Source organism: Cryptomeria japonica, chromosome 3 (genome assembly GCF_030272615.1).
Source record: "Cryptomeria japonica chromosome 3, Sugi_1.0, whole genome shotgun sequence".
Taxonomy (NCBI): Eukaryota; Viridiplantae; Streptophyta; class Pinopsida; order Cupressales; family Cupressaceae; genus Cryptomeria; species Cryptomeria japonica.
In genome coordinates, this window is record NC_081407.1 from 676,569,241 (window position 1) to 676,590,882 (window position 21,642).

The 21,642-nt window shown below is 34.2% G+C and overlaps 1 protein-coding gene and 1 long non-coding RNA gene across 3 annotated transcripts; both read left to right on the forward strand.

Moving 5' to 3' along the window:
- The first annotated feature begins 11,031 nt into the window (after positions 1-11,031).
- On the forward strand, positions 11,032-15,097 carry LOC131055194 (uncharacterized). Its single transcript, XR_009108178.2, has 3 exons — positions 11,032-12,785; positions 13,157-13,307; positions 13,398-15,097. It is a non-coding gene; the product is annotated as an uncharacterized LOC131055194 (long non-coding RNA).
- A 6-nt stretch (positions 15,098-15,103) lies between these two features.
- Positions 15,104-20,106, forward strand: LOC131055193 (22.7 kDa class IV heat shock protein). 2 transcript variants are annotated; one of them, XM_057989788.2, is made up of 4 exons: positions 15,104-16,728; positions 16,848-17,128; positions 19,326-19,638; positions 19,728-20,106. In XM_057989788.2, the coding sequence occupies exons 3-4, from the start codon at positions 19,407-19,409 to the stop codon at positions 20,024-20,026; spliced, it is 531 nt and encodes a 176-aa protein (XP_057845771.2). In that variant the 5' UTR covers positions 15,104-16,728; positions 16,848-17,128; positions 19,326-19,406; the 3' UTR covers positions 20,027-20,106. The 2 variants fall into 2 exon arrangements, with proteins under 2 accessions (XP_057845771.2, XP_057845774.2); XM_057989791.2 differs by lacking the exons at positions 15,104-16,728; positions 16,848-17,128 and having other exon boundaries at positions 17,155-19,638.
- Positions 20,107-21,642: the final 1,536 nt, after the last annotated feature.

Here is a 21,642-nt window from a genome sequence, read left to right on the forward strand (position 1 = left end):
ATTATATAAATCCATAGAAATCATTTGAGCAAAGGGGGGGATTAGAAGGGCTTATTTCAGCCTGAGCAAATGGGTTAGATCTAGTTTCATTTCCAGCAATGTATTTTCTACAATTTCTTAAGAGTAAATTTGAGTTCAAGCAAGCATTTTATTTTCAGAAGGTTTCAATTAGATTAGCCTCTTTCCTTTCATGCAAGTGTGACTTAGATTAGTCTTTCCTTTCATGCAAGTGTGTTTTAGACTAGCCTTCATTTCCTGTAAGTTAAAAAAGACTATCAAACTAGTTTTCTTCATTCTCTTTTCCATACAGCCATGGACACCACCCTGGATCGATAAATTAAATGATGAGGATTACAACGACCCCTTCAATTAGCCTTGAAGGGTAGGTATGATCTTGGGTATTAATGGTCGCTACATTTATACCAAAGACGTTCTCCTCTCCATCCTTTGAATCTTTTGATGTCCCTTCTTGCATTTTTTCCCTTGGTAAATAGCGCTCTGGATAGTTGTTAACCAAAGGTTTGACTCTTTACTTCTATCTACCTCCCTCTGAAACAATCTCTAGTTCCTTATATATACCCAAAACCGTATCGATTTCTGAAATTCCTCATCCACCCCAATAAAGTACCCAAAGCATCCCCCATTTTGATAATTGCTTCCCTCCCACCAAAATTTTGTTGGTAAGCCCACAAGACTCACCCATTTAATTGACTGGTTAGTATTAAAACCAAATGGATCAAAGTTTGGCCTCCAGATGATCTTACTAAAATTGCTTCCTTTAAAACAACTAGGGCTTCCATATAATATTTCATTCTTAAGATTCATACTTATGCATTCTAATAAATAGACTTAATTTTGAAGGGGTCGTATACATACCTTTTCTGGGTATTTATTCATCCACCACTCTATCATCTCTTGGGGGCTTCCTCCCTCGACGTCCCATTTAACAAATTTAGTGCAAGTTCCTTTAGCCTGCAAACTGCTAGAGCTATAAGGTCTGCAGCCATAACAAAAAGTCTGCTTCCCATGTTTTCTTTCTCCAGAATCCATCCTTCTTCAGATTCTTGGTCTCTTTGCTCACTATTTGGGGTACCCTCTTATCTCCCTTACCATTATCCATACTTCTTCTACGGAGTCTCATTAGCGATTTATTATTACCAAGATTTCTTTATATGCATTTTCTTCTAAGGTTTTTTGAATATTCGTTTCGGGATCCCAGTTGAAGCTTGGCGATAGATTCGGTAAAATTTAAGTGCATCCAAAAGCTTTGTTTGGACAAGATTTCCTTTTCCCCAATCTGTATTTTGTTTGCTCCTGTTGCTACCTTACCTAACATCCCGTTACTTATTTTTTCCTAGAGAAAATCTGTCCTTTCCCTAGATCTTCCTCCCCCTTCTTTCCACCTATTCTGCAAATTTAACCTGTAGTAACCATTACCTATCTACCCTTGTTTTCATCTGGGCCCTCTTCCATTTATCTTGCTCCTTCCTCCGAGACGGCCAGCTGTCATAAAAACATTTTGTTTTCTAAATGACTAGGATTCTTCTCCATATTCGGTCTCCTTTATCTTCCAACTACCGCCCATATAATCTTAAAACCCGATCTCTTAATCGCCATTGATGATTTTGAGGCTTACGATTGAAGGCATGTTCCTTGTTGGTTCTGCGAAATGGATTCTCCATGTCTCCTTTTAAAATTTTGTCATAAGAATTACTCCATACAACAATCTGAAAATACATGCAAAGAATTTGTTTCCTTTCAAACCCTTAAAGGGTATAAACTTAGCATTTCATCTTTTTACATCTTATTTTCTCCTATATTTGACAACTTTCTTTACTATGGGTGGATTTATTGAATGGACAATGTGGTTTGAGTATTGGATGGCACAAGGCTGTGTACTCACTAGTGTATGGGTTATAGCACATGAATATGGGCATCATTAAATAGCTCCAAATTTGACAATCATAGCTCCAAATCTATAGAATGACCTTGGCAATAGATGGGGATTAAGGGGGATAATGATTTTTTTTGGTATTTCTAATCCATCTGATAGGATTAATTGCACAACCCATTATAAATCATTTTTTGATATTAGTCCCCCTTATTTCGCTAATACTACAATAGTACTTAATAGTTTTGGTAGAGGATTAACTGCTAGTACAAAACTTTGAATTTGAAATGAGACAAAATTTTGGTAGAAAAACAAAATGACAAAAGAGAAGATCGATTATACAATCATTTTTTTTTAGTAGAAAAGAGAGAGCCTTGGACGATAGAAGGAATGCTGCAACATCAATAGTTTGTGAATGAGAATAGAGAATTCAGTGCGGTAATAGGTAGTTATATATGAACAAATATTGGTGTGCAACTTAAAATTATTATAAAAAATAGTTGAGGAATCACCTCTAAATAGACATAGAAGTTTTATTTGTAAAAAAATTGAAATCTATGTTTGAAATATTGGTAAATGATATTTTTAAGCTGAGTAGAAGATTGTTATTCTCTCCATCTATCTCTAAGTTTGTTTGTTTATTTTTGTGCACATTTTCAACCATTTGACAATAGAGAAGTAGTTTTGTGTGTTGTATTTAGGATTTTTTTAATCACTACTGATAAGAACACCTCAATACTAGCTTTCCAACAAACAATTACAAATTGTTAATGTTGTTCTTGTAGATTCCAATTTATTTTTGGTGTAACACAAATCATCTTATAAACTATTATTGAAATTTATATTGTGTGCTGAGTTGAATAATGAAATTTTCTAAAGAGCTCATGGCACTATGATTTCAAGGAAACATTGATAAATTATTGTAACTTCCACAAATCCCATAAATGTGTATTTTCTTAATTTTATTCCCTAATCTTAGCATTTGTAAGATTACTTAAATATAGACTAGAAACATGATCCTTTTTTTTTTTTTTTTTGGGTGTTGTAAGAATAATTGAATGGAGATAAAGATGATGAAAAAAGTTAACTTGTAATACTAATGATACAAACCCTTGACGATTATTAGATAAATCTATGAATTAATAGAATAACATATTTAATTTATAGTTAGTGGTAGTATGGAAATGTACATTGAAGAATTGAATTTTTTTTTGTAATTTAATTGTGAATTACATGAAAAACATATTAATAATAATATTATATATGTAAGAACTTGATTATATGAACTTTTCTATATATACCTTGTACACATGAGTCTTCTAGGCCTTTAATAATATGTTGATAGATGTGTTATAGTGCACTTCTCATGTGGATATGAATGTGACATTTGTTTAAATACATATGAAACCAAGTTTCAAATTTCTCAATTGAAAAAAAATAAAATGTACATTTAGCCATGTGCTACACAATTTAGAGTACTTCAATATATATTTCCATGTGAATGCATGTGCATCCATGTTTGAGGTCAAGATATGAAAGTGAATAATGTTTATGAATCTTTTTTATAAAGAGTACATACTAGTGACTCACAAACCTTTCTTATGCAAACTTGTGTTTTCTTAGCGTACACCAAATTTAGACAAGTGCACAAATCAAGAGAGTAGGTAAGATTACAATTGTGCACAACACTATGTTCTAATCTTACTATTTCACCTATATTGATGAGAATCAAATATGTAACTCTAAATATTTAATGCAAGATAAATGCAAACAATCACTAAACTTAATAAAATAGACCCACTAAATGACAATTAAGAGCCACAACATACTCATACATTGATAACCCAATTCCATCTACTTACACCCACCGGCCAAATTAAATTAAATTAGAGAAATTATCATTATAAATTGCATACTCATCCTTTGACTCATAATGTACATTATGAAAATATGACTAGATTTACTTATCAATATTGATCAAAACAATATCAATATCCAAAGCAAAATGATCAACCCAAATTGTAGTGATTATACCTGTAATTGTTTCACCAAAGAGCACATTGTGGCACACATTAAGTCCATATAATCTTCTGACCATTTTAATAGTATCAATTAGAGATTGTCACCTATCTTATTAGATTCTCTTTAAAAAACAAGACAAGAAACCTTATCCCTACTACCACCTTTAATCCACCTCTAATGATTTACTTATCATTTAAATTGGATACCACTACAGATAAATCCTCACACGCTAACCTTATTTATCGATTTTAAATAAAATTGAATTAAACAAACACCTATTAAAATAAACTTAAGGCTCAAGTGACCAATATTATTAGAAAGTATATTTAATTTAATACAGTTTACTATGGTTAGTTTCTGCCTAGTCCACATTGTGACCCTAGGGACCCCTTGATAAATTCCCTTAAAGATTGTTCATATCGATATATGAAGTTCGACAATAAAAAATAATAATTATTTAAATTTCACTTCAATTGATTTTAAGTAAAGCCATTTTTAGTTTAAAATTAAATGATAATAAATATGATATATTGCAGGCCTGACCTTTTCACTTTTAAGAAGTTCCCTACGACTTTATTTGTATTAAAAAACACTAATGCATATAATAATTATGATTTGAGTGTTAAATTGGGTACCAAACAATAATTGAGTAAACAGGGCATTGCACGACATTTAGATGTGGAGAATACAGCAGGCGAATCATCACTCTCGAACCTTGGTTTAGTTTTTCAATGATCCCACTGTCTAATATTTATATCGTTGCAATTATGCTGATTCAGCATAATTGTTAATCTTTTAACTATGTCTGCGCTGGCACATATCATGATGATGATGTGATATAATTTTGATAACTTCTGGATTTTGAAACCATAAAAATCCTTCTCCTGCTCGAAAATTATATTTAAAAACTTGTTATAACTGTTCGTTGGGAATGAATTTCGGCCATGTATTGTGAATGCGCCATAATGCTTGAACTAATAGATTTGCCTATTTAAAAAAGGTTAATCAATAAAAAATTGCATATTTTATTTCGATTTTTTTCCCCCAAATACTATATGGAAAGAGACAGATGATAATGAGTTAATTTTGAAATGCAGACACGTATGGAATTTTTTAAACAAAACATCCTTAGCAGTAAATTAATTATTCTTAAATTTCATTATTTTCTTTGGTGGAAGATATGAGAATGTGCTTTCTGTTTTGTTATAGTAAAGGGCATTTATTTATTAAGTATTAGAAGAAAATTATAAAACAAATTTCAAACAACAATTTTCATTATAGTTCAAAGATAAAAATTTAAAGAGGTTTTTCACAAACCCATCATCTCTAGAAATAAAAGGCATCAATCAATTCAAAAAATATAATATCCTAATGAAGAAAATGATCAAATCAATTCACTCACAAGGAATTGAACAAACTACAAAGATTGAGCAAAAGAAAAATCAATTCAATGTGAAGGACCTAAGAAATTGCAAGGATAGAGTAAAATACAAATCAATTCATTATGAAGGAATTCAAAAAACTCTGAAGATTTAGCCAAAAAAAGGACTTTGATTCCACAAGATTCTAGATGCACTTGACAACAAAGGATCATTTGGCCAAACAATCCAAAACAAACATTACATTTTCTAATAAAATGAATAAAAGAGAGAGGGAGAGAAGAGGGGGGTGGGAGAGAGGAAGGGGTATGGAGAGAGAGAGAGAGAAGAGGGGGGTGGGAGAGAAGGGGTATGGAGGAAGGGAGAGGGAGAGAGAGGGAGAGAGGGAGAGAGAGAGGTGGGAGAGAAGGGGTATGGAGGAAGGGAGAGGGAGAGAAGGGGTATGGAGGAAGGGAGAGGGAGAGGGAGAGGGAGGGAGAGGAGAGGAGAGAGGGAGAGAAGAGGGAGAGAAGAGGGGGGAAAGGGAGAGAGAGGGAGAGAGAAGAGGGGGGAGGGAAGGTAGAGAGAGGGAGAGAGAAGAGGGGGGTGGGAGAGAAGAAGGGGTATGGAGAGAGAGAGAGAGAGAGAGAGAGAGAGGAGGGAAGGTAGAGAGAGGGAGAGAGGTAGAGGGAGGGAGAGGGAGAGAGAGAGAGAGAGGAAGAGGGGGGAGAGTAGGGGGGAGGGAAAGAGGAGGGGTCTTAAGGGGTCACAGAATAACATATGACCTCTTAGGAAACAATACAACCTCTAATGACACCTAAGGGGTCATATGGTGGGCTAATAAAATGATATATTAAATTTAAAGTTATGAATAAAACATCATACAATGAGACTCCAAGGGAACAAACAACAAGGCTTCACTAAAAAGCAAGTGTAAGAGCTTGACCTAACCCTAAGAGTACTGCCTAAGTTCTAAAATATATGATGCTATTAAATTTGCAAGGTTATAAGACTAATGTCGATTGTGACTATAGGAATTACACACTTGATTTCTTTCATGGGTATGTACCGTTCCAAGTTGTTTGACAAGTGATGATCATCATATACTACCACTGTCATGCATACAACAAACTTTAATTTCTTTAGGTGACAGGCGTTGTGTAACAACATGGGAACTCTTGCATACCCACCACTATCATTCTATAGGACATCATCTGTGTTACTCTCCCTCTTTCTCTTCCTACTTGTTGTTTTCTTCTGAAAAATATATTGCGTGTACTTTGACTCATCATGTTGCTTTGTTGACACTATTTTCCACATCTGCTCTGCTCATTAAAAACACATTCGAGAAGAATATTGTTATAGGTTTCCTTGTTTGTCACGGTAATACACCCGTGGTTCAATTTCAAACCCTATTCCTCCTATTCAATATACACACAAAAATCCATCAGTCAATTTTTTTAGGAGAGGATACATGATAAAAATCAAAGAGGAAGTTGCAAACAAGAAATAAATTCACTTACTTCTATAGAAATGCAGACACAGTTGCAGTGGGGTATGGAGGGAGGGAGGGAGAGAAGAAGAGAAAGAGGGATGGGGTATGGAGAGAGAGAGAGAGAGAGAGAGAGAGAGAGAGAGAGAGAGAGAGACCTTGTATGCATTTGAGAGGGGGAGACAATACACTTACATGTGTATATATATGTTTAATATATTATATGTATATAAACATATTATATATACAATGTCATATTATACACATATTATATATTACATATATTATATGTATATACACATTATATATAGAATATCATATTATACAATAGCGCTATTTATAGTAAAGGTAGCACGTACGCGCTGCTTACACTATAAGTACCCCGTACGCGCTTTTTTAACCATAAGTACCCCGTACGCATTTTTGACTGTTTAGGCTTGGAAATAGGCCTGGATGACAAAACTACGGATTGAAAGTTTGATTTCCCTCCATTTCTCTCATTTTTGACGTGTTTTATTTTATCAACTTGGTTTATCGACTTTGTTATCATCAAGTTTACACTTCATAAAGTGGGTATTTCTAAAATTGCCACTATATTTTCACCCATCTTCTGACCTTTCTAACCATATAATTTGTTTTCAATTTGAACAACAATAACATATTATTATTATTGAATTTCTTTTACTAGTGTCTTCATAGTTCTCACAGACATAGGTGCACCATTTTTTGAATAACTTTTGATATACTTATCCAAATTTAAAAAACTTTATATATTATTGTAGTGCACTTGATTCTTTACAATTTTAAAAAAAATTATATTTTTCAATTTGTTTAGTGCAACTTATGCTTTGCGCACGAACATGTACCTAATTTTCAGAATGTGCTCAATTGGAAAAATCATAAAAAAAAAATACTCAACAAAAAATTACAAAAAAATACACATCTTCTATTGCTCACTTTTAACTATCTTTCTGCCAAAGGATTTGTCAAAATACTAAATCTAACTATGACTTTTTTGATGCGCATGTCAGACACTATGTTATGTTTTTCAGAAAAAATCAAGGTCAGTTTTTCGTGCGCGAAGGATTTGACCCCCTTAATCTTATCCAATTTTGAAAAAGTTTAGTAGTTTGGAAACTAGATTCAGAGTACTACAATATTTGTTCTTTGATTATCTTCATATTTTGAGTGGATGATTTTCAAATTTTGCCTCCACGTTGAAGTTCACCTGATTTCAGAAAGAAAGAAAAAAAATGTCCATTTATACCCCCCTTTTTTACCACCATCTTTGTGCACTTACCCCTAATCATAACCATAATCTTAAACCTATCCCAAAACCTAACCCTAACCCTAGCATTTTCCCTAATTATATGATGCACCCCTAACCATAACCATAATATTATCTAGAACCCTAAACCTAACCATAATCCTAACAATAACCCTAATCCTAAGCCCTAACCCTAATTATAACACTAGCCATAAACCCTAAGCCTAATTATAACACTAGCCATAAACCCTAACCCTAACCTTGAATCTATCTCTAAGCACAAACCTAACCCTAATCCAAACCCTAACCCTATCGATAAACTTGTTTACCTATCTACTATGTAAACACTAACCATAATCCTAAATTATAACTCTAACCATAATCCTAAATTCTAACCCTAACCCTACCCCAAAAGCTAAGCCTAATAGTCACAAGTTATAATCCCTAACTATTATATACCCATAACAATAATCATAATTGTAATCATAAACCTACCCCAAAACCTAACCTTAACCTAAGCATTGTCCCTAACTATGATACACCCCTATTTGTAACCATAATCGTAACTATAACCTGAAACCTAACCACAACCCTAACAATAAACCTAAACCTATGCCCTAAACCTCACAATGTCAATCTTAACCCTAATCACAATGTCAATCTTAACCATAACCCTAACACTAAACCTAACCCTAACCATGGTATATACCCTAACATTAATCCTAACAAAAACCCTTAATACTAACCCTAACCATGATATAAACCCTAACCCTAGCCATAATCCTAATAATAACCATAACCCTAAGCCTAATCATAATTTGAACCCTAACCATAACCCCAACCATGTGTAAACCATAAACCTAACCATAATCCTAATTATAACTCTAATCCCTAACCCTAATCATAATTTTAACCCTAACCCTAATCCCAACCATAACTCTAAACCCTGACACTAACAATAATCCTTATACCTAATTGAAAACCTATCCCTATCCTTAACCCTCAACCCTAACCAAAATCCTAATCCTAACCCTAAACTCTAACCCTAACTTTAATATTAAGCCCTAACCCTAATCATAATCCTAATCCTAATGATTATGGTGATGCAAATTGTAACCTAAACCATTACCCTAAGCTTAAAACCAACCCTAACTATGATGTTGACCTTGACCCTAAACCTCAATCCTAACCTTAACTCTTACCCTAGCCCAAACCCTACACATGATGTAAACCCTAACTGTATCCATAATCCTAACTATGACCCTAACCCTAACCATAATCCTCACCATAACCCTAAACCCTAACCCGAATCAAAATCCTAACTATAACGCTAATCCTAACCCTCACCCCACACATGACATTAACCATAACCATAATCGTAATCCTAACCATAACACTAATCATAAACCTAAACCCTAGCCGTAATAATAATCCCCACCCCTAAAGTTTAAAACCTAACCCTAATCATAACACTAACCATGACATAAATACTAACCCTAACTGTGATGTAAATCCTAACCCTAACCCTAACCGTAAACCTAAACCTAAACATTATATAATCCCTACCATGATCCCAATCCTAATCATAAACCCTATCCCAAACCATAACACTAACACTGACCATGATTCAAGCCCTAACCCTAAGCATAATCATAATCCCTATCCCTATCCATAATCCTAACAATAACCCTAATTATGATATAAATTCTAACCATAACCCTAACCCTAAACCTAACCCTAACCCTAACCCTAACCCTAACCAAGATGTAAACCCTAGCATTAATCCTAACACTAACACTAACTCTTAACCCTAACCATAACCATTATGTAAATCCTAACACTAGGCAAAATTCTAACAATAATTGCAATCCTAAGCCTAACCACAATCCTAACCCTAACCTCAACCATGATGTAACATCCACCCTTAACCATAACACTAAACTCTCACCATAACCCTACCCTAAACATAATCCTAAAAGTAATCCTAACTCCTAACCCTAACCATAATTCTAAACCTAAACCAAACCCTAACTTTGATGTGGAACCTAACCATGATATAAACCCTAATCATAGCCCTAACAATGATGTAAACCTTAACCTTGACCATATTACTAACCTTAACCCTAACCTTATCCATACCCATAATACTAACCATTTAATAAAGTTTTATATCATCATTAAATAAAGTTTGATATATCTTACATTTTAGTATATGCTTTAATCTTGCAAGATATATATAATTAAAAATAGTCTAAATGGATATATAAAATTTCATATATCTTTGCATGATAATATAATAATATTATAATATAATTCAATTTAATAAAAGGATACTATATAATTATCTATTAATTTATTTTGTTTTTTCCATGTCATGTCGCTCCACTACTACTAGCATATATACCTTAAATTTTAATTTAATCCATATAAAATACGTCGAGAGATATTCTTCTCGAGGCGCCTATGTGACTTTATGATATAAAATTAATAAAAAATAATAGACACCTGAAAAGGATATCTATGAATGTATTTTATATGAATTAAATTAAAATTTAAGATATATATGCTAGTTAATAAATACATGCTGAAGTGCTAATTAAAAAATACGAATCTGATGACTGCATAGACCAGAGTGAACGAATAAAAAGGCTAAGTTTATTAAAAGTCTAATTGACTTTCAAGGAAGGCTGTTTGAGCGCAGATTTCGCCTCGATTGTTGGGTTGATAGAGCGAGTGAAAGCGCGAAGTCTATGGTCGATGAAACTAGAAAAGACGTCAAGGAAACGACAACAAGTCATACAGGAACCTTACATGAACTGTGGAAATTAGGTATAGTCAACGTCAGAAATACATTTAATTTTGAACAAAAACAAGTGAGAAAATTGAATGGACGAGATTTCCCCCCACTTTGCCCGGCAGAATAAATGAAATATAGAATAAGTTTCCAGTGATTTGCGCCACAAATTTGATAGGCGAAATACAATTATAAATGGGCTTTAATTCCCATTATATATACAGAGAGACCAAGTTGTTTGGATAAACATTGAGCTGTTGTGCAATCTGCAATGAAGATGGTGATGATGTGGGTGTTACTATTGCTGTCGTTGTTAGCATTGATTCCTCACTCTTCCGCCTGTTATGCGGATGATAGAAATTCCCTGTTGGATTTCAAAGAGGGCCTTAACTTCACTTCCTCTCTTTCCACGCTTCAATCATGGAAAGGATTTAACTGTTGCGCGTGGGAAGGAATCACCTGCCATCTGTTAGCTTTAATTTCCAGTTACTTGCATAGATTATGGATCTTAATCAATTCCTTTGTTGCATCCATAATATGTGGATCGAAAGCCGCTTCTTTTGTCAATTACTATTAACTTTAGTTTCCTTCATTCATAACAATTTAACATATAAGTCTAACTCAAGTTTCTTTTAGTTACATCCACAAAGTGTGGATCTAAACACAGCAAGGTGTATGCACATTGTATGCCTTTTATTATTGTTTTTGAGAAAAGAAAAAGTTAATAACAGTTTCAGATTATTTTCTTTCAATACTCTATTTTTTTTGTTCATGCTCTGTATTTTCTGTGTTTTTTGCCTGCAAAGTTTGTCTTTTTTTTCTTTTTCCAGCAGATCAATACTGCTACAGCTGTAAATTTCACATGGTATCAGAGCGCAGGTCATCGGTTCGAGTCCCTCAAGCCCTAGACCTTTCACTTAATAAGTTTGGCTTATTGATGTGGTATGTAGTGGGTATGAATCCTACATGGTACATGGTTGTATCCAGCTCTATCGTGTGGGAGGGTGTTGGCGTAGCAATTATATCGATGATGAGATCCCTCTCCACCACAAGTACGTGCTTTTGGTGTGATGGCAAAAATCTACATGGTATCAGAGCCTAGGAGCTAGAACAAAAAAAGCAGCTTTCAATCCACATATTATGGATGCAACAAAGGAACTCGTTAAGATCCATAATCTATGCAGGTAACTGGAAATTAACGCTAACACCCCCCTTAAGTCTAACTAAAGATATAGAAGAGGAAAGAAATAAGGAAAGACGGAAAACCCAGTGGGAAGAAACCCCCCCCTCAAAATAGATGCTGACTAAGCATGAAGGTTACGGTATTGTAGTCTCCTTCAACCCAAGAAGATCTTGGAGGAAGTGGAACCTCTGCTCAGTGAATGCCTTCGTGAAGATGTCAGCAACTTGGTGAGAAGTGGGACAGTACTGCAAATCTATGACTCCATCATGGATCAAACCTCGGATGTAGTGCATATGAATCTCAATATGATGAGTACATTGAAGTTTTGCAGAGATCCAGTTCAACGTCAATGCATCAAACATATTGAGATTCATATACACTACATCCGAGGTTAGATTCTCATAATAATCTATCAGATATGATACCAGAAGGTGGACAAATGACGGCATTTGATTCTTCATCATTCTCGAACAATTTAGATCTATGTGGGGCCTACAAATCAATGTATCATGCTTCTCCCAATGATGATGGAAACAAAAAAGTGTTGGAGGATATATGGTGGGATGTGGGAATAGGAATGGGCTATGCATTTGGGTTTTCAGTTCTTATTTTGATTTTGTGTTCCTACAAATCTTGGAGAGCAAAATGTTTCAGAGTAATGGATGGCACTATCGACTATCTCTGTCAAACATTCAGAGAAAGATTAAGTCATGTTTTCTGATCTTCATCTGCTATGCAGCTTTATAATCAACATACTATGTATACCAACAGAGGAACAGTAAGTTTATCTCACAAAATTTATTTTTTTTGTTAACGAATTTTATAGTAATTAACAAATTATACGTCAACTGTGAAACCCCCAACAGAGGAAGTGTAAGCTTTATTCACAAAACTTCTTTTTGTTGATAATGATTTTGTAGTAATTAACAAGCTTTGTTTATGTTTTTTGAGGTTTATATACTAGCATGTTTATAGTTTATGGTAAGTTTCAGTTTGCAATAATAATTGCTAATCCTACTTTGATGTTTCAATTATTGCTGTTATCAAAGCTATCTCATTTCTAAACTAGTTTAGCATCACTAGAGGATGATGGATAATTTTCTCATCTTATTTCTAAACTAGTTTAGCATCACTCTTGAGTCTTTGCAGGTCAATGTGAATGAATTGACAGGAAAAGATAAATTATTCAATTGTAGTTTTACAGTAACTAGAGGGTGATGGATAATTTTCTCATATGCTTTGCGACTCTGGTCTTGGATGTTTATTATCTGATTCGTGGAGTATTACACTTACACTAAAGGTGTGTTTCATATGTGAATGGATATGCTTTTTCTTGCCTACTGCTGGATCACTCCTGACTGTTGAACATTGATATGCTTTCATTGTACAGGCTTTTAAACTTTTTATTCAAATTTCTCAATAAGGAGATTTTTATTGGAGCTTTGGACAATCATGTACTTGTATACAGCAGCCTGTTCAAATACCTGCTCTTCCAGAAAAAGCTGGTACTCACCCTTTTGTTATGCCCGTTGTATCGAATGATAGATACTCTTTGAGGCAGAGCTTGTTTGAATTCTCTCTTTTATTGCAGTGTTGTTTCACAATAAATTGTATGGATGTTATTTGGCTTATGACAGTTAAACTCCACATAAATGTTAAAACTGATGGAGAGGACCATAGCTTACGCTAAGGTCTTACGGAGGCGGCTTCCTAAAAATAAAGTTGGAGTTGCTGATATTTTTTAAGAATATTTTAAAGTTGCCAGTCTCATGAATTTTGTAATGCTGTTTAGCTTAAAAATTTAAGCTCTTAAATTTAAGGAAGCTTAGTCTCATGAATTCTGATGTTGGTCTTTTGTACGATGTGCAGTATTTATGGAAATTTAATTTACATAATTGTCAAGCGGCAAATAAAATTCTTAAGCTGGTGGAACAATTTCTAGTCCCACCCCAATTTTACCTGCTCAAATATACAGACCTAAAAAGTAGGAGCTAAGCCCCCACAAGACCTCAGCCTTAACAAACAATTTCTGAGAATGTGCACCTATAGGTATCGCCTTTTCAAAGGGCCAAGGCAGTTATAAACGATTCTTTAGTTCAAAGTTCTTCATGATCCTTTCCACTTCTTGACATCTGATTCTAGTTTAAGACATTTGATTGATTTTTATATTTAAAAAAAAACCATATTTGGTTGTCTTTTAGAATAGTTTCCTATTTTCTTAACAATGGAAAATATACAACTGCTAGATTAAAGTCAAACAGCTCAAGGAAATAAGGTAGTTTGTTTGCTAATATCATGCTCTGCAGTTTGTTCATTGAAAATCCTAGTATCTTTAATTTGTTACTTGAATTCCAGTACAAGTACTCTGTATTTGTTGTACATTGGATATGTTTTAAGCATTTTTCCTTATTTTTTAGGCAACAATTTTATGTAGCAGTTTTCCTGGATGTCAATTACACCCACATTTCAGAAAATTCTATACCGTCTAGCACACTTTTATGAAGCTTGGAAAGAGGAAAATATTATATAATCTACAGAGGAAAAACATTGCTGAAAAATTATATAAGTTGTTTGCTCAATAATTGGAAGAAACGTGGCAGTCAACAGTGTCCTGTTCCAGACTCAACACCGTGTGGCTCAGAAAGTTGTCTTTGTTGAGAAAGGAGTTTCATGGTATTTCCAGAATTGATGGTAATGAGAATTCTCGCAACTTTATCATCAAGCCTCAAGATGTACAAACGGTGGGAATATGTACTATTTCAGGCTTTGAGAGTGCTACCCTGAATTACATGGTTAATTTATTGCTTGGCCAGTGAGAAAAAATTAACGGCGGAAAGCAGTGCTGATGGTAAGATTGTTCAGAACAAGAGAGGATGAACTAAGGATATTGGCTCCGTTGCCTAGGATGACTTGCCAGGTCTATTGAACTGCACAGAGCATGTGAAAGGAAGATACACAAGATCATTTCTCTCGCAGTACCAATTCAGAATTTAGGTGACGTTATACAATCTATTTCTTGCAACACTATAGTCCCATTAGAGGCTTTGTTTCATCATCCTTATAAGTGGATACTTTCTTTTTTTTGCCTCCTAATAGATTACTTCTGATTATTGACCCTTGTAATACTTTCATTGGACAGGGGTTTCATTCAAAATTATCTTTTTCTTTGATAAGAATTTGGTACAATCATGTATTAGCATATAGTGCCCTGTTCCTATCCATGCTTTTCCAGAAATAGCTGGTACTCACCTTTGATTTTGTTTGATCCCTCTTTTTTTATTGTGGTATACAATATAATTCCTTTTATGACAGTTGAGGCACATAAAACTGATGGAGGGTTTAACAAGAAATTTTTATGAAATTGTACCCACAGGTATCGTCTTTCCAAAAGGGTACCAAGGCAGTTGTAACTGATCATGTTGTTGCAATGAGAGGAATTGAGATCTATTTTGCCCAAATAATGATCCTGGGCAGGAGTGTGAGAAAGGCTATGTTATCCCTTCCACTGCATTGTACCTGCTTACATTTCTTCCATTTCAAGATACTCAGTTAATGTTTCATATTATTAAGAAATCATATGAGATTGTCTTTTGGAATAGTTTACTGTTTTCTTGAAAATGGAAAGTATATAACTTGTAAATTAAAATTAAACGTGCAGTCTAAAGAAATAAGGGATATTGTTTGCAAGTACCATGCTCTATAGTTATTTTTTCATTGACGATCGTAGTATCCTTAATTTGTTGCTTGACTTTGGTTGCAAGTATACCATAACTGTTGTAAGCACTTCTGCTTCTTGTTAGAGTACGTTTTTGGAAAAGTTTTCTTATATATCAACTATACACATCTCAGGCAATTGTCTGTGGTATAACAAACTTTGATGGAGCTTGTAAATTAGCAAATATTGTACAATCCCCTGAAAGGAATGTTGAAAAACTATACAGGTATTTGTTGAATACTTGGGAGGGGTAGCTATTCACAATGTCTCAATGTTCCAAACTTAATGTTGTGTGGCACAAAAACCAATCTTTGTGGGGAAAGCACAAAATTCATGTCATTTCCTGAATTGATCCAAAAGGTAACCAAAATGCTAATAAGAATGCTTCCAATTTTAATATCAAGCAATAAAATGCATAAACAATGGGCATATCTTATTATCTACTGTTTCAGCATTTAAAAGTGCTACCCCTAATAAAATGTTAATTATTTCTTGCTAGGTTATACAGAATTAACAACAGAAAATAGTGTTAGTAGAAATATTATTTGGTAAAAGAGGGAAATGAAGGGGATATTGATCCCATTGCCTTCAATGACTTCCTTGGCTAAATTCCACCACCAATTCTGTGGAGTACAGAATTTCAAATTGTCATTTAACAAAGCAAATTTGATTCATCAAATCAAGGGAAGATAGATTTGGAGGAAAGCAGGAGTGTTGGTATCATTGGAAATGGTAATATACCAATTATCCACTTGTGTCTTGGACTCTTGATATGCACAAGAACACTATGGGAAAGCCCTAGTCCCTGGCACACCTGTCCATCCTAAAAAATGAATTTACCTAGTTAAAATTGTGGCTGAGGGTTTGTTTGCAGTCATCCACTTCACTACGGTTCAGGTCATCAAGTATTCAATCCCTTTATCTTCGAGAAACTCCAAGCAGTAGTCTTTGCAGGTGAGGAAATCCCGAGGCCAGAAGTGAAACAGGAATATACTTCACAACTCTGGTATGGGTTTTTACATTCATCTCAACGTTTGTTTTACTTTTATTGTATACAGAAAAAAATTTTGTACTTTTATTCTATTAGAATTATGCAGTCCTAATTTACGGTATTTTTTCAACCAGCAAATCCATTGTTAGAGCCAAAACAAGAGGTACTGTGCAAGATTCAACTATCCACCATCCAATGTTGGTGGCCAGGAATACCTTCGTCCTTTACAGCAGTCATCCTATCTGGCACTCCGGTTCTAAAAATTTATCTTAATTCAAATGGCACAGCTCAGCTTTTTCGTCTGACCAACTGGACTTCAGAACATTTGAATCAGTGTTCTTATCATCCTTGAAGGTGTTCAGAGCCAGGGCAGCAAATAAGCTGTGGTATGTTGAAGAGCAATATTACATTTCAGGTTAGTGGCTTTCTTAACTTTCTCAAATGAAGGAAGATGTTTCCAACCTGCTGAACCATTGAAGCAAGAACAATAAGCCGAAGAGAACAGTCTTTCAAACTCTTTCAATGTTTCGGACTTCTATCTAGAATTTCATTTCTTTAGCTTTTGTTTAGTTTTGATGGTCCTTAAATTTTTCATCTTTGATTGCTTTGGCCTCATGTATTACATCATTTCAACACTTAAGTTTTATGAGATTTTCATCCCTATTGTATCCAAGGCAGCAACACCAAGTATCAGTTGTACAAGGAAGAATTCCTTGGTTTTCCTTTCAAAGAAAATCATAGGGACAATTCCTCTGTTCCTTGAAATGGCCATGTAGCAATAATGGAAGCTCACATAGATAAGCTCATGTTGTGACTCTTTCATCATTTTTAATTAAATGCTTTGTCATGGATTATTTCTGTATAAAATGAGGCCAGAACAGAATGCAAAGTTAGCTATATATTCAAGACTAATTTATGGTAAATGTACTTATAGAATGCAAAGTTAGGTCTTCTAAATCCTTGGGATGAAGAAAGATGGCACTTAATAAATAAGGTGGTCGTTCGGAGGTTGTCCATAATTACCATTTTCCTTTGTTAATATCTAAGGTATAGGAACTTGATTAGCTTTCCTTTCTACATTTTATTTTCTGAGGAAACCTTCATTATCAACAGGGACATTCTTCCATTGCATCAAGGATTAATCTACTATCTTAACCAATTCAAATTGCATAAAACTACCCCATACTCTATTTAAAACCAACACTAATATCGGAAAGCCCAAATATAAAAATGGTTTCCAAAGCCCTCACTTTGCTGCCAAGAAACCCCTTAGAATTTGTGGTGGTCTAGAAGTTTCATCCTCATCTAATTCTCCTCACAGAAAAATAGTTCCCAAGACATCCTACTATTACCCAAAAAGAGAACCCTGGATGAAAAAAGGAAAGGGTTTGGATAAGGAGGTTAGAATTGTTTCTAAAGAAAGGCATTTCAGATTAGACTCTCTTTTAGGAGACCAAGCAGGAAGTAAGGAAAAATGTGAAAGTGGAAAATCAAAGCACTTGGAAAATAAGAAAAAGAGAAAAGACCTAAAATGAGCCTAGAGAAGGATGCTGATGAGTAGAATAAGGACAACCAAAATGAAAATAAGAAGGAAAGGTCAATGAGAATTGCAGTAGTCACTAGCGAGAAAAAAGAATTTAAACAAGGAAAAGAATTTAAGCAAAGATAAGGCTGCTAAAGAAATGGGAACTAGCATTCTAGAAGTGAATTTGAATTCTACTGGAGATAGTGAAGTGAATAATTGGACCATATCTACAAAATCTATACAGACACATCCCCTGAAGACATCTTCAACTCCTATTATAATCCCACTAAGGACAATGAGTTGGAAATCAATATGAATTTCATTGTCCTCAATTCCATGGTGCCCTTAGAAACTTCACAAAGAATCAAGAGCACTAAGAAAAACGATGATGAGGTTAAAAAATACTTCTGGAAGGAAATGTAGGGAAAATTGATGGCAAAAATGAGTTTATTGGAAAGTAGAGCTTTGAATTCAAGGACTCTTTGGTTAGGTTTATTTTTCTCACTAAAGATCTCAAGAATTATTCTTTGGCTTTTATGGTTTATTTGCAAGAGGATCGTGATAGAAAGAAAGGAAAGCTAGAAGAGAGAAACAGAAGAAGATTCATGAGATGAAAAAAGTCGATTAGGGAACTACCCAAATATTAAACATGGTGGTGAATGAGTAGAATGCTTTGATATTCCTCCACAATTTGAAGTCTTAGTAGTCTATTGTGCCTTTTTCTCCTTGGTTTTTGTTCTGTTTAGCTTTTCTATTCAATACGTTGGCCTAACAACTTGTAATGCTCTTGAACTTTCTATTTTAATGCTATAACTTTAACCATATAAATTATTTAACTGAATTCATAAGAAAATTCATTTTATGTTATTTATTATCTCACATATAAGAAACTCAACCTGAATATAGATTTATGATATATGATAGAGACTGAGTTTTTTTGGTACAAGATAAAACTAAAATGAGTGGGGAGCTATAATGTGGAAGTCTCTATCCCACTCAAAAGCATTATGGAAATATCTAGAATATTAAAAAATTAAAAAAATATCTCGATAATTCATTGATTACGAGGCTTTCTTTCTTGTAGCAGAACATAACAGGCGAAGTAAGATCATACGAAAAGGGTTTCTCTCAATCAGGGGTTTCTTACCTGTGAAAATTTTAGTTTTCCATGGCGAAAACGATAGCAATCTTGGGCATCGTAATGGTTTTTACAGCATCTTTTTTGAGTCCGGCAAGAGCTTTTCTTCCATACAGATGGCTTTACGGTGATTTATGGAATCCGTTGAAGGTGTTGGACCGGCTCCCTCGATCAATTTCGAAAATTATGAAAGACCCTACCCTCGTTCGAACCAACTGGAAGGAAACCCCACAAGCCCATGTGTTTACCCTCAATGCTCCAGGTTGGTTAACTCCCCGTTTTATTCTTTTCTTTTCCAAATAAATTGTATCAGAGGCAGGAATTGTAGCAGATGTGGTTATCTGTTTACAGGGATGAAGAAGGGAGATATTAAGATTGAAGCGGGTAAGAACGGAGTGATTACAATTAGTGGAGAGCGAAGCAAAAAGGAGAAGAAAGTGGGCTACAAATGGCGCAGACGGGAGTCTTGCGAGGGTAAGTTCTGGAGACAATTCAGACTATCAGGCAATGTAGACATGGGTAACATCAAAGCTGATTTGGGCAATGGAGTATTGACTGTCACCGTTCCCAAAACTGGCTCAGACAAAACCAAAACCCCCAAAATTGTTGAAATTGTTGCAACAGGAGATGGGATAAAACTCGAGTTGTGAATAGTACTCTGTATTTGCCCTTGTATTTCTGTAAATTACTGGTAAAATAAACAATGATTGACAACAAACGTTTTAATCTATGTATTTGTTTGCAATTGCCATTTATATCGATTAATTGACAAATTTAGGGACACTTTTGGGGAAAAAAGGAGAAAATGGCATTGTTTTCATCCTTATTCAATATTTCCTATAAATTTAATTGATCAATTTGGGTTTTTGTTAATTATTGAATAAAGTAAGAAAGAAAAAATAATAAAAAAGACAGGCAACCAGCTGTCAATGAACACATATCCAATCATAAGACTCAAAACAGCTCCAAAGGAGCATACATCATACATCATAGCACAATTTTGGGATTCTAGGAGAAAGGAAGAAAATGGCATTGTTTTCATTCTTATGTAATCTTTTCTTAATGAGTATTATCGTTATGAACTACATATCCATTCTTTGACACATGGTTGGCATCATTAAAAAAGTGCAATTACATATATTGGAATTTATTAGCAAAAGCAAAATCAACAACTAAGGGGAGAAATTCAAAAATACGAAAGTGAGTCATTTATCTCATGTAACTAAAATATTCTAGATATTCGTTGAGCATTCATTGAATAGCTAAAATAAGCCCACAAACTCTTATCTTCGTCACAAGGCTCGTCACAAGGCTTATCATAGGGTAACTTTGTTACTCTCATATTAAAATATTACTAGCAGTTGCACTCTTTATTTTTGTGCAACGAGAAGCTGATAGGCGATCAAGCATGCAAGGTTAAGGGCATCGATAGTGATTTAGTAACATACAATAAAAAGATTTTGAGCTTTACGAAAATAAAATATACAATGACAATTAGCATTAACAAAACATTTTTCAAAAATGTACAATAAAAAGATTTTGAGCTTTACGAAAATAAAATATACAATGACAATTAGCATTAACAAAACATTTTTCAAAAATGAACATAAATATCAATTGTCAATTGCAATTATTTTATATTTATTGACAAAATAACATTGATAAAAAAATGCACAACACTAAAAAGTACCATCCACAATTAGATGGTTTCTGAATAGGTATGCACTACAGTTGCACAATTCAAAGCATGGGGATTTTATGCAGGATTAACGAACAAGTTAGATATTTGTATTCTTTGTTGTTGTGCATCTATTTTTGGTTGCAGGGTTTAGGTGAAAATAGAATTACCTAAAACCTATCACAAGGATTGTGTTTGTATTCATATTCAATTTTGGCATGGGAAAAATTTGGAAAAAGTTCATTAAGTGATATAGTTTAGGGAAAAAAATGTCATTTGATTCAAATAATATAAAGTTATAATAAAGGTTCCAACCTCTGCTCGTGTAAGGAGGGAAAGCACTCAAAAGGTGAAACCTAAGCCCATTGTTGTTGCTAGTTCTTTGGGCCCTGCATATATAGTTAAGCTAGATCCTGTTCAACCAGTAGCTAAACCTCGATGCATTGATGACTGTTATGTGGCATTGTTAGAGGACATGAAGGCCCTTGGTGCACTTGATGATGAAAATTGATACAATTCCTATTTAGATTATGTTTAACCACTCTCAAGTTCATGTGATAGAACAATTGATTAGTACAAGAAGTGTAC